Source organism: Anomaloglossus baeobatrachus, chromosome 8, assembly GCF_048569485.1.
Source record: "Anomaloglossus baeobatrachus isolate aAnoBae1 chromosome 8, aAnoBae1.hap1, whole genome shotgun sequence".
Lineage (NCBI taxonomy): Eukaryota > Metazoa > Chordata > Amphibia > Anura > Aromobatidae > Anomaloglossus > Anomaloglossus baeobatrachus.
In genome coordinates, this window is record NC_134360.1 from 174,089,357 (window position 1) to 174,104,298 (window position 14,942).

At 45.0% G+C, this 14,942-nt stretch overlaps 1 protein-coding gene across 2 annotated transcripts in view; it reads right to left on the reverse strand.

The window, feature by feature from the left end:
* CDC14A (cell division cycle 14A) overlaps nucleotides 1–14,942 on the reverse strand; it is a 182,813-nt gene that overhangs the window by 149,597 nt on the left and 18,274 nt on the right. For both annotated transcript variants that reach the window (XM_075322219.1, XM_075322218.1), the window contains exon 3: nucleotides 14,215–14,290. In XM_075322219.1, the coding sequence (XP_075178334.1) occupies nucleotides 14,215–14,290 (76 nt within the window). The remainder of the gene's footprint in view (nucleotides 1–14,214; nucleotides 14,291–14,942) is intronic.

Here is a 14,942-nt window from a genome sequence, read left to right on the forward strand (position 1 = left end):
CGGGATGTTACGTCCCGCTAATCTCCGCCCCTCCGATTCTATTGGACGCCTGCTATGTGACGTCGCTGTGACGCCGCACGACCCGCCCCTTTAGAAAGAAGGCGGATCGCCGGCCAGAGCGACGTCGCAGAGTAGGTAAGTCCGTGTGATGGGGGTAAGCGACGTTGTGTGCCACGGGCAGCGATTTGCCCATGTCGCACAACCGACGGGGGCGGGTACCATCACTTGCGATCTCGCTAGCGGGATTGCAGCGTGTAAAGTACCCCTAAGAGCTGTGTCACCCGCACCAATACAAGTCTAAAGGCCTCGTCACACACAGAGATAAATCTTTGGCAGATCTGTGGTTGCAGGGAAATCATGGACATATTGTTCCATTTGTACACAGCCACAAACCTGACACTGATTGTCCACAATTTCACTGCAACCGCAGATCTGCCACAGATTTATCTCTGTGTGTGACAGGGCCTTAAGGGTGCGAGTGAAACATCGGACTGCACTCGGATGACATCCAAATGCAGAGCGATAATTGCATCAGCTGACAATGGAGGAGATGGGGAGATTAATCCCTCAATCTGCTCCGCAGCGGTGATCCGATTGCAGGATCGGATCCCAGCGTATGACACTCAGCTCACGCTCGCAGCACAACGGGAACCAAGTGTCATTAGTATATCACATCTGATGCAGTCGCATCGGATGCCATACCATCGTGTGAATCCAGCCTTACCAAAGAAATTCCTGTCCATTAGGCTCCTCCAATAAAAAAAACAGCTCCATCATGTGACGTATTTGTCAATTAAAGCAGGGTGGTGGACATGTCTGGTCTCATGCTTCTCCATTAGCTGTCATATTTTGGACAGAAAGGAGAGCCCTGGAGTCTCCGAAGGAGCCACAAAATTTTGTCCCCGACATACAGTACAGACCAAAAGTTTGGACACACCTTTTCATTCAAAGAGTTTTCTTTATTTTTATGACTGAAAATTGTAGATTCACATTGAGGGCATCAAAACTATGAATTAACACATGTGGAATGAAATGCTTAATAAGAAAGTGTGAAACAACTGAACTACAGTCATATGAAAACGTTTGGGCACCCCTATTAATGTTAACCTTTTTTCTCTATAACAATTTGGGGTTTTGCAACAGCTATTTCAGTTTCATATATCTAATAACTGATGGACTGAGTAATATTTCTGGATTGAAATGAGGTTTATTGTACTAACAGAAAATGTGCAATCTGCATTTAAACAAAATTTGACCGGAGCAAAAGTATGGGCACCCTTATCAATTTCTTGATTTGAACACTCCTAACTACTTTTTACTGACTTACTAAAGCACTAAATTGGTTTTGTAACCTCATTGAGCTTTGAACTTCATAGGCAGGTGTATCCAATCATGAGAAAAGGTATTTAAGGTGGCCACTTGCAAGTTGTTCTCCTATTTGAATCTCCTATGAAGAGTGGCATCATGGGCTCCTCAAAACAACTCTCAAATGATCTGAAAACAAAGATTATTCAACATAGTTGTTCAGGGGAAGGATACAAAAAGTTGTCTCAGAGATTTAAACTCAGTTTCCACTGTGAGGAACATAGTAAGGAAATGGAAGAACACAGGTACAGTTCTTGTTAAGCCCAGAAGTGGCAGGCCAAGAAAAATATCAGAAAGGCAGAGAAGAAGAATGGTGAGAACAGTCAAGGACAATCCACAGACCACCTCCAAAGACCTGCAGCATCATCTTGCTGCTGATGGTGTCAATGTGCATCGGTCAACAATACAGTGCACGTTGCACAAGGAGAAGCTGTATGGGAGAGTGATGCGAAAGAAGCCGTTTCTGCAAGCACGCCACAAACAGAGTCGCCTGAGGCATGCAAAAGCACATTTGGACAAGCCAGTTACATTTTGGAAGAAGGTCCTGTGGACTGATGAAACAAAGATTAAGTTGTTTGGTCATACAAAAAGGCGTTATGCATGGATGCAAAAAAACACGGCATTCCAAGAAAAGCACTTGCTACCCACAGTAAAATTTCGTGGAGGTTCCATCATGCTTTGGGGCTGTGTGGCCAATGCCGGCACTGGGAAAGTTGTTAAAGTTGAGGGTCGCATGGATACAACTCAGTATCAGCAGATTCTTGACAATAATGTGCAAGAATCAGTGACGAAGTTGAAGTTACGCAGGGGATGGATATTTCAGCAAGACAATGATCCAAAACACTGCTCCAAATCTACTCAGGCATTCATGCAGAGGAACAATTACAATGTTCTGGAATGGCCATCCCAGTCCCCAGACCTGAATATCATTGAAAATCTGTGGGATGATTTGAAGCGTGCTGTCCATGCTCGGCGACCATCAAACTTAACTGAACTGGAATTGTTTTGTAAACAGGAATGGTCAAATATACCTTCATCCAGGATCCAGGAACTCATTAAAAGCTACAGGAAGCGACTAGAGGCTGTTATTTTTGCAAAAGGAGGATCTACAAAATATTAGTGTCCCTTTTATGTTGAGGTGCCCATACTTTTGCACTGGTCAAATTTTGTTTAAATGCGGATTGCACATTTTCTGTTAGTACAATAAACCTCATTTCAATCCAGAAATATTACTCAGTCCATCAGTTATTAGATATATGAAACCGAAATAGCTGTTGCAAAAACCCAAATTATTATAAAGAAAAAAGGTTAACATAATAGGGGTTCCCAAACTTTTTCATATGACTGTATGTCTTATATTCTAGGTTCTGCAAAGTAGCCACCTTTTGCTTTGATTACTGCTTTGCACACTCTTGGCATTCTGTTGATGAGCTTCAAGAGGTAGTCACCGGAAATGGTCTTCCAACAGTCTTGAAGGAGTTCCCAGAGATGCTTAGCACTTGTTGGCCCTTTTGCCTTCACTCTGCGGTCCAGCTCACCCCAAACCATCTCAATTGGGGTCAGGTCTGGTGACTGTGGAGGCCAGGTCATCTGGCGTAGCACCCCGTCACTCTCCTTCTTGGTCAAATAGCCCTTACACAGCCTGGAAGTGTGCTTGGGGTCATTGTCCTGTTGAAAAATAAATGATGGTACAACTAAACGCAAACCGGATGGAATAGCACGCCGCTGCAAGATGCTGTGGTAGCCAGGCTGGTTCAGTATGCCTTCAATTTTTAATAAATCTCTAACAGTGTCACCAGAAAAGCACCCCCACACCATCACACCTCCTCCATGCTTCACGGTGGGAACCAGGCATGTAGAGTCCATCCGTTCACCTTTTCTGAACCGCACAAAGACACGGTGGTTGGATCCTAAGATCTCAAATTTAGACTCATCAGACCAAAGCACAGATCTCCACTGGTCTAATGTCCGTTCCTTGTGTTCTTTAGCCCAAACAAGTCTCTTCTGCTTGTTGCCTGTCCTTAGCAGTGGTTTCCTAGCAGCTATTTTACCATGAAGGGCTGCTGCACAAAGTCTCCTCTTAACAGTTGTTCTAGAGATGTGTCTGCTGCTAGAACTCTGTGTGGCATTGTCCTGGTTTCTAATCTGAGCTGCTGTTAACCTGCGATTTCTGAGGCTGGTGACTCGGATAAACTTATCCTCCGCAGCAATGGTGACTCTTCGTCTTCCTTTCCTGGGGCGGTCTTCATGTGAGCCAGTTTCTTTGTAGCGTTTGATGGTTTTTGCCACTGCACTTGGGGACACATTCAAAGTTTTCCCAATTTTTCGGACTGACTGACCTTCATTTCTTAAAGTAATGATGGCCACTCGTTTTTCTTTACTTAGCTGCTTTTTTCTTGCCATAATACAAATTCTAACAGTTTATTCAGTAGGACTATCAGCTGTGTATCCATCAGACTTCTGCACAACACAACTGATGGTCCCAACCCCATTTATAAGGCAAGAAATCCCACTTATTAAACCTGACAGGGCACACCTGTGAAGTGAAAACCATTTCCAGTGACTACCTCTTGAAGCTCATCAAGAGAATGCCAAGAGTGTGCAAAGCAGTAATCACAGCAAAAGGTGGCTACTTTGAAGAACCTAGAATATAAGACATATTTTCAGTTGTTTCACAATTATTTGTTAAGTATTTCATTCCACATGTTTTAATTCATAATTTTGATGCCTTCAATGTGAATGTACAATTTTCAGAGTCATGAAAATAAAGAAAACTCTTTGAATGAGAAGGTGTGTCCAAACTTTTGGTCTGTACTGTATTTGTCAATTAAAGCAGGGTGGTGGACATGTCTGGTCTTATGCTTCTCCATTAGCTGTCATATTTTGGACAGACAGGAGAGCTGTGCAGTCTCAAAGGAGCCACAAAATTATGTCCCCGACATATATGTTAAAATAAAGATAAAGTGGCCAACCCTGTCTATCTACAGATACAACCTTGTGGCATCTTCAGGAGCACACCGCTCTCCTAGCTCCTGCTTTGCCGGCTATGGTGCGCTCCTGAATATTTACAGTTCGGACCCAAGATATGATGACACTGGTGGCCCAAACTGTGCATTCTCCCCGGCTGCTAGAATAGACAACATTGCCTCTGCAGCATGGGGAGAGCACAGGGGGGTGAATCTATCCGGCCAACTTCACACCATAGCCATAAAGCCTGCTCACAACGGGCTCTTAAGGCTGCTTTCACACTATGTTTTTTTAACATGCGTCATGAACGTTTTTTTGCTGTAAAAGTGGATCCTGCTTTTACAGCAAAAAAGCGCATGCAAACGCATGTGTTATTTTGCAGGATCCTGTCACTTTAAGTTTATGGGCGGGCATTGGAGTCATGTGATCGGGAGTCAGAGGAACTGAACGTGATAGACTGGGAGCCGGCTTCTCACAGCTGCAGAGGCTCGTAACCAAGGTAAACATCGGGTAACTTGCTTGGATACCCGATATTTACATTGGTTACCATGGTCGGCAGCTGCTAGGAGCCGGGCTTAACCAACGTAAACATCGGGTAACTAAGAGAAGCGCTTTGCTTGGTTAACCGATATTTATCTTGGTTACGAGTGTCCGCAGCTCTCAGGCGGGGGAGAGGGAGAGGAGAGGGAGAGGAGAGGGAGAGAGAGACAGAGAGGGAGGGGGAGAGGAACTGATCACCCGAGGCTGGTTTCTGGGCATGCTCAGTAGAGCAAGCAGGATCCTGTCTATCAGCACGCCAGCGTTCACATGCGTTTGCGTGCTGTTTAGTCAGGATCCAGCAATTTGCAGTATTTGGACGCAGCTCAAAAACGCTACATGTAGCGTTTTTGAAAAATGTTAAAAAACTGCAACTCGCTGGATCCTTACTATGACGCACGCAAACGCAGGTGAACGCATGTTGACGAGAGTCCATTGCAAATGCATTGAAATGAAAACGCATTTGCACTGGATCCGTTTTTGCGTTAAAAAAACGTTCATGACGGATGTTAAAAAAACATAGTGTGAAAGCCGCCTTACCTAGGTGACCGGCCAGGATAGGATTGTAGTGTTGCCGATAATCCAAGCAGTGACCTGTACATTACAAACAAACCCATTAAGTAGAGCTGATTGGTATCCATGGTTGAACACCATCGCTCGCTCCCTTCTCTCCACCATACAACCCAGTTACTATCGAAAGCTTTTCCATGGTGGTGGCCACAATGTAGAGCTCATCTACATGCCTGTACACTTTCAGCAATTTTCCAGTGATATGTGTTCAGGGCTGACTTATGTACAGTAAAGAGGATTCCTGATTTATTAATACTGATATGTTTTCATGTCTATCGGAACATCTAGGAAACTATGTCAAGGGACACAAGGGCAGATGTGTTGGATTTATACCAATCCTACTCCCTTCTTCTACATGGCATATGGCAGTGGCTGAATGGCCTCTAAATGTCAGAGCCATCAGTGCTATAAATGGGCTGTTTCATTTCATCGATAATTCACTACATCTAAACACTCATTGTGCAATCATCTGCAATTAGGAAAAATGAAATGTCTGCAGCTTATTGTGGTGTGCAAGCGCGCAGCGTCTTCCATAGTAACACATTGTTCTCCGGGCATTTAGGATAACATTGTTTGTACACAGCCTTTCTAACAAGCAAATCGGTAATTTATGATAATTACTAGTAGTGTTCTGTCTGGTTTCACTAAACGATGGGCATTGTAATCATCAGATTAAGATCACAGATGATACAAAAGCCTTAAAGCTGGTGTCACACATAACGACGACGACAACGACGTCGCTGCTACGTCACCATTTTCTGTGACGTTGCAGCGACGTCCCGTCGCTGTCGCTGTGTGTGACATCCAGCAACGACCTGGCCCCTGCTGTGAGGTCGCCGGTCGTTGCTGAATGTCCAGCTTCATTTTTTGGTCGTCACTCTCCCGCTGTGACACACACATCGCTGTGTGTGACAGCGAGAGAGCGACGAAATGAAGCGAGCAGGAGCCGGCACTGGCAGCTGCGGTAAGCTGTAACCAGCGTAAACATCGGGTAACCAAGGGAAGACCTTTCCCTGGTTACCCGATGTTTACGCTGGTTACCAGCCTCCGCTCTTGCTGCCAGTGCCGGCTCCTGCACTGTGACATGTGGCTGCAGTACGCATCGGGTAATTAACCCGATGTATACTGTAGCAAGGAGAGCAAGGAGCCAGCGCTAAGCAGTGCGCGCGGCTCCTTGCTCTCTGCAGTGTGACATGTAGCTGCAGCACACATCGGGTTAATTAACCCGATGTGTGCTGCAGGAGAGCAAGGAGCCAGCGCTAAGCGCGGCTCCCTGCTCTCTGAACTGTGACATGTAGCTGCAGCACACATCGGGTTAATTAACCCGATGTGTGCTGCAGGAGAGCAAGGAGCCAGCGCTAAGCGCGGCTCCCTGCTCTCTGAACATGTAGCACAGCGACGTTATGATCGCTGCTTCTGCTGTGTTTGACAGCTAAGCAGCGATCATAACAGCGACTTACAAGGTCGCTGTTACGTCACCGAAAATGGTGACGTAACAGCGACGTCGTTGTCGCTGTCGTTTAGTGTGACACCAGCTTAAAAGGAACATGTCAGAAATGTCTTCATCCCCAAACCAGTCTGTGTAGCCCTTTAAAAGATAAGCAAGTTGATGGGTGTATATGTATGTATATATATATATATATATATATATATATATTTTTTTTTTTTTTTTTTTTTTTTTAATCACTTATATTGCATCATTAATTCCACAGCGCTTTACAGACAAGATCATCACTGTCCCCATTGGGACTCACAATCTAAATTCCCTATCAGTATGTCTTTGGAGTGTGGGAGGAAACCGGAGAGCCCGGAGGAAACCCACACAACATGGGGAGAGCAACAATAGTTCTAACAACTAAGCCCCTGTGCTGCACAAAGCCATGCTGTAGCAGAGAGAAAACACATTTTAAAGTTCTGTTTATACAGTATATCACAAAAGTGAGTACACCCCTCACATTTTTTTGGTAAATATTTTATTATATTTTTTCATTGGACATCACTGAAGATCTGACACTTTGATACAATGTACAGTAGTCAGTGTACAGCTTGTATAACAGGGTAAATTTGCTGCCCTCTAAATAGCTCAACACACAGCCATTAATGTCTAAACCTCTGGCAACAAAAGTGAGTACACCCCTAAGTGAAAATGGTCAACGTATGCCCAAAGTGTCAATATTTTGTGTGGCCACCATTATTTTTAAGCACTGCCTTAACTCTCTTGGGTATGGAGTTCCCTACAGCTTCACAGGAGCCGCTGGATCCTCTTCCGTCCTCCATGATGAGATCCCAGAGCTGGTGGATGTAGAGACCTTGCACTCTTCCACCTTCTGTTTGAGGAGACCCCACAGCTGCTCAATAGGGTTTAGGTCTGGACATAGCTTGGTCAGTCCTGCACCTTTACCCTCAATTTCTTTAGCAAGGCAATTATAGTCTTAGAGGTGTGTATGGGGTCGTTATGTTGGAATACTGTCCTGCGGCCCAGTTTCTGGAAGTAGGGAGGGAATCAAGCTTATCTTCAGTATGTTGCATTCATGGTTCACTTAGTGAACTGTTGCTCTCCAGTTGGAAGCACTCATGAAGCCCCAAACAATGACACTCCCACCACCATGCTTGACTGTAGGTGAGACACACTTGTCTTTGTTCTCCCTAACTGGGTGCCTCCCCCCCACCCACCCATATGCTTAACACCATCTGAACCAAATACGTTTATTTGGTCTCATCAGACCACAGGATTTAGTTCCAGTAATCCACGTTCTTAAGGCCGCTTTACACACTGCGATATCAGTACCGATATCGCCATCGTGCGTAACCGCCCCCATCGTTTGTGCGACACGGGCAAATCTCTGCCCGTGTTGCACAACATCGCCCGGACCCGTCACACATACTTACCTGCCCTGCGACGTCGCTGTGACCGGCGAACCGCCTCTTTTCTAAGGGGGTTCGTTCAGCGTCACAGCAACGTCACAGCAGCGTCACTGAACCGCCGCCCAATAGAAGCGGAGGGGCGGAGATGAGCGGGATGAACATCCCGCCCACCTTCTTCCTTCCGCATTGTGGCCGGGAGGCAGGTAAGGAGAGGTTCCTCGTTCCTGCGGTGTCACACGGAGCGATGTGTGCTGCCGCAGGAACGAGGAACAACTTTGTTACTGCTGCAGTAACGATATTTGAGAATGGACCCCCATGTCGCCGATGAGCGATTTTGCACGTTTTTGCGATGATGCAACGGCATCGCTACAGTGGCTGGATGTACATCATAAAATCCGTGACCCCAACGAGATCGCTGTAGCGATCTCCTAGCGTGTAAAGCACGCTTTAGTCTACTTGCCTTCAGCAAACTTTTTGCCTGCTTTATTGGGCATCATCTTTGGAAGAGGCTTCCTTCTGGGAAGACAGCCATACAGACAAATTTGATGCAGTGTGCGGCGTATGATCTCAGCACTGACAGGCGGACCCCCACTCCCACCACTTTAATCTCTGCAGCAATGCTGGCAGCACTCATACGTCTATTTTGAAAAGTAAACCTCTGGATATGATGCTGAGCCCGTATCTCAGACTACATCTAAATGAGAAGGAAGAGAAGATAATATTTCTCCGTGAGTGCTGTTTGATCTGTAGGGTCATGGATGTATGATGAGGTCCAGATTTAAAAAATGATTAAGAGGTAAGTTCTCTCACAGACCGTATATACATTCTGCTATAGGTATCAACACCAATATCAGCAGGACTGGCTGGACGTCTAATATATATGGCAGCCTACTGACTGTCTAATGACAAGAGAAGTCAGGGAGTGAAGGATCAGATTTGTTGGATTTCCAGTGGTTGATCCTTTTATTCTCTCTAAGATAAGCCAGAGCAAGAAAAGTCTACGAGCGGCTCTCTCATAGAGAACACAAGAACACAAGGTCTGGCCAAGGGGTCCTCTGTATGGGGTAGTCAGAAAAGATGGATGTCAGCCAAACAATCATACAATCAACAGCTATCTAATGTGCATGTGGAGGCTTGAAGAGGTACAGTATGCCCACCTCCAAGATCCTATCCCAATATGTAGTAGGTGTAATAGTAATAATATTAGTAATACTGTGGAGGAACAACGCAATTGGGTCTTACCCAATAAAAGAAGTGAAAAAGAGAGTTAGGGTGGCTTTACACGCTGCGACATCGCTAGCCGATGCTAGCGATGGCGAGCGCGATAGCACCCGCCCCTATCGTTATGGCGATATGTGGCAATCGCTGCCACAGAGAACATTATCAGTACAGCAGCGTCACATGTACTTACCGCCTCGGCGACGTCGCTGTGACCGGCGAACCGCCTCCTTTCTAAGGGGGCGGTTCGCTCGGCGTCACAGCGACGTCACGAAGCGGCCGCCCAATCAAAGCGGAGGGGCGGAGATGAGCGGGACGAACATCCCCCCCACCTCCTTTCTTCCTCATTGCTGGCGTGTGGCAGGTAAGGAGAGGTTCCTCGTTCCTGCGGTGTCACACGTAGCGATGTGCGCTGCCGCAGGGATGAGGAACAACTTCGCCCAAGCGAGAGCAGCGATAATTGGGAAAGGACCCGCATGTCAATGAGGAGTGATTTTGGACGTTTTTGCAACGATCCAAAATCGCTCCTAGGAGTCACACACAACGAGATCGCTACAGCGGCCGGATGTGCGTCACAAAATCCGTGGCCCCAACGAGATCGCTGTAGCAATCTCGTAGCGTGTAAAGCCCGCTTTAGCCTCTCACCTTGTGTGGCTATGTGATACACAACCAGTGTAGAAGGCAAAACAGCAGCCACAAGATCCACGAGCCCTAAGCTGGAGGTAATAGATAGAAGCATGGAGAAGTGTGGAATGATCTGCGCTGCTGTGGACTTCATTTATTCCAAGCAACGCAGATCATTCCACGCTTCTCCAAGCTTCTATCAATACTAGGAATAATATATTTCCACATGGATGAAACAATGGCCCTAAGCCAATCAGATCATCCATGACATGAAGGTCTATTCCTACATTTGGGATTTTGCTTGTTAGACCGGTGATTGCTTACATTTTTACATGGGCTGATAATTGGGATTGAGTTGTCACGAATGCTCGTTCACGGATTATCAGCTGGTATAACTGTGCCATTACTCTCTTCTCCCAATGAACACTTGGCCATGCATCGTGTCTACACGTCGGTGGGGGTCAGGAGAGACACCTCACGGCCTTAGAGGCACCTGGATTTTTTCTTGATAGATTAAAAGGATCGGGTAACTTGGATTCAAACTGTCCAATCTTTCTCTCCTCCAATACCAGATGTCGGGGGAGGGTTGGGAGACTCCCATACATTGGTGGTCGGTCGGTGCACTACAGTCAGTGAGTTTCACAGATTTGAATCTAATTTGTGCTGGGAAATTTAGGAATCTGTATCTCCACAAAAGGAGCAGCGGCACTACTGTATACAATCGCCTGTAAATACTTACCAATCAGCAGTCATTTAATAGCCTGTGCACACAAGCAGACGAGCTAACACTGATAGATCTGTAATAGATCAGTGCACATAGGCGGCCATTGTTATGGGCAGTGTCCTGTTTGCAAAGAAAGATGCACTGCTGAAAACTCTGCAGCTTAAATATCATTTCACCTGACAAATGAGTGTTTTGCTCCTTCCCTGGGTGATTGGCCGCCTGTTTACACTGCAAGATTATATCAAAACGAGCGTTCCAAGGAATACTTGCTCATGATAATCTTTCAGTGTAAAAGCGGCTTAAAGGGGTTGTCCACTATTCTGACAACTCCTTATTCCACATGCTTCCCCCAATTAAAATAAAAAAAGCTTATACTCCACTCCAGTGGTGGTGGCGTTCCAGCGCTGCCGGCACTCACATTCTTGGGACTCACTTAAGGTTGGGATGTCACGTGAGCCCCCCAACCCCACTTACCTCCTCTCTCTCCCCGCCTCCGGATGCAGGAGCAATCAGCAGGAAGTGAGCAGCAGCCGTAGTGCTAACTTCCTGTTGATTAAGTCATATGTCCAAATGCTAGAAGAGAGAAGCCGGCGATAAATGGGGGAGTAGGGCTCGCATGACGTCATAACCTTAAGTGAGCACCAGGAACGTGAGCGCCGGCACCACTGAAACGACACCACCACCGGAGTGGAGTATAAGCTTTTTATTTTAATTGGGGGAAACATGGCATGAGAAGGGGTTCTCCGAGTAGTGGACAATCCCTTAAAACCATCAAGACTGGTGTATATATACACCGATCTAATAAAAAAGTCTGCTGGAGTAACATGCGCCAAATTTATTCAGTGGTGCATGACTTTTCAAGAAATTTGGGGCATCTCTCAGGCTGCCCGTGCACCAATGTCAGAACATGTAATCGAGTCATCATGGAATTTATAAAATATATACACTGATACCACAATATCCCTTTATAACCCTTGCCTATATGCTTTATTAGAGCATGTGGGCATTATAAAGAGGGTCTCTGCTCAGATCACCCACCCATGAGCTGTCCCAATATCACTTAGAGGGCTCCTCGGATTAATGTGTGCTATGTTTTCACTGCAGCGGCAGATATAATGGGCTGTTTGCCGCCGATGCTAGGAATGGATCCTGGTGCAATGACCTGATCACCAGGAGGACTACATCTGATCAGACCAACTACCTGAAAATTCGAGAATTCCCTAAATATTTTCATAGAGCTACAGAACCCAATTCTCACTGACCTGGAAATGACACATTCAAGGTATTGGCTACGGCTGTGCATTAACACAACTGATAGCTTTGCTGGACATAGTTTGCTGTATAAATAAGTAATAACCCATGAAATAGCTGCAGTAGCGCCATGTCACGGGGAAGGAGGCACCTGGTAGGCGAATGGACGGAAAGTCTGCGCATTCAGCAACCTTTACTTGCTGCTCAGGGAAGCTTGTTAAAAGATTCTGCTCAGATTTCACAGCCCGAGATACAGACTTGTCTTTTGTGCAGAGCACACGGATCTCGGATTCCTCGCACAATCAGAATGAAGCGAGGAGGGGCAGACTATACAATGGGGGAAGGGGAGCGCCAACACTGCCTCATTTAATTCTGAGAGAGAGGCCGTCTTAATGCCAGTTCATCTCCTGGATACTGCCTGCCAGGCTCATTAATAGGAAAATGCATCCACTGTAGCGGGAGACAAGCCTCATCAGGTGCACGAAAAGTTAACGTCAGGTCAATGAATTGTGAATGCAGTCAGCAGAGCCGCCTGCACTGACCTTGACCAAATCCCAAGGAGCTAAAGGTCTGATCTTTACACCGTGCCAAAAATATATCTGTAGTACAGTAAGTGTAAAAGCGAACAACGCACCCCAAAGGGCCAAGAGGGCCGGCCATGGCTCCCAGTATGTCAGTTCTAAAGGAATTCACTATTAAAGAGTAACTAAACTTTGAACATTTTTTATTTTTCAGACATTTTAATTGCCTTTCAGATTGGTAAGTGTCCGAGCGCTAAAACTCTGAAACCCCCCACTGATCACAAAAAAGACCACTGAAAAGTGCGGAGCTCAGATGCAGCTTCTGCCTGGGCTAGTGCACAATGACGAATACCTATTATTATTATTTATTATTATAGCGCCATTTACTCCACGGTGCTTTACCTATTCAATAGAAAGCCCAAATAATCGCTATATATGCTCCTGTATCTCGAGCGTCACACTTTTTAGTGGTCTTTTGAGTGATCAAAATACAATTAAACTGCCGGGATATATATATATATATATATATATATATATATATGTTGAGTAGAGCCATTAGAGCAAATACTTAATTAACCTCTGGACATAAAGGACTGTGGGAAGTATGTTCAATGAAATCGATTCTCTATATATAAGCCAGTCAGTCTGTCAGTCTTCAGAGATATACAAGATGGCCCACGATGATATCATGGACCTGCCCATCAGCGTCACCATGGATTCGCCCAATTATGTCATAGGCCAGCCCATCAGTGTCACCATGGAGCCGCCCGATGATATCTTAGACCCACCCATCAGTATCACCACAGATACGTCCCGATGACATCATAGACCCGCCTACAATGACGCCCACCAATCAGCTCATTGACTAATTATTGTTCAACCCACTGACCAATGGACACAGACGGGCATGCCCAGTGTAGAGTTGACCATGCCCCTTTCCTAGGTTATATAAGGGCATGGTTCAGTTGAAATAAACTCTGTTCTGGGCAAACCTCGATCGAGGAAAGATGAACATCCGACTGTGTGTGTCTGATGTCATTTTTCAAACATGTACTTGAGCCAACATTAATTAGAATCAGGCAGTAGGCAACACGAGTGAACCCTGGTTAGGTATTCACCTCAACATATATATATATATATAGATTATATATATATATATATATATATATATATATACACGCACACATAAGGTCTGGAGCATCTTTCAAAACTCTGTTGCACTATTCCTCTTTCATTCAAACATATGGACAAGTGGACAACTAGGTGTTACTACCCCACTTGACAATGGGGGGCTGTCACTGTCAGCAATAATTGCACACCATCTAGGTGTATGGGAGTCAACCCCTCAGACAAATAAATAGTAAAATCCGTTTCAAAATATAATCATCCATTTCCAGGAGACATGACAGAGGAACATCAAGTCTTATGGTGCTCATAGCCTGATCCAAAGTAACCGATTTTGACGATAACGAATAATTTTCGGCTATTTAAGTGAAAAGAAAACTGGACTTCTTAATGGGTACAAATGAAAAACAATCCCCACCATGTATGTGCTTAAGGACAATCACTCACCTTGAGCTTTTTGTTGAGTTTGCAGCAGTATCTGTAGAGCAGTGCAAGGTTTAAAGGTCCAAAATCTGCATAGAAGCTGAAAGACAAAAGATGAAGGTTAAAAAAGACCCCAAGAGAGGTAAAAGATGGAGACGTTTCCATCTTCATCCTTTTAGCGAGAAATGGGACATAATGTGCACATCTTTTCTGCATTGTGATAATGCCGTGACGCTAACTACAGAAATCCACATATTAAATTTTACAGTATAAACTGCTGACAAACGGCATCTGACAAATTCTGAGTTACATAAAGCAAAAAGAAACATAAACCGCATTTAGGGCCCTTATACACGGACGAATGATCATCAGAACAAACATTCATAGTCGCCCTCCTCCCCGATCATTGCTGTATTAATCAGTCTACAAATCATCATAATTGCTGAGAGTGACAGCCATCATTGTCAAGTGGGGTGGTAACACCTTATAGTCCTCTCGTCCTTACATTTGAATGAAACAGGAGTAGCACAAGACAGAGTTCTAAAATATATATATATATATATATATATATATATATATATATATATATATATATATATATAAATATATATATATATATATAAATGGCAGCTGCTGGCATAAATGTTATTCGCAGTCCACAAAACACCCCAAATTGAAAAACGTATTGCAAACATAGTAGAGAATGACAATTGTGGTAATATTCGTCTCCGTACAGTTGGCACATTTACAGT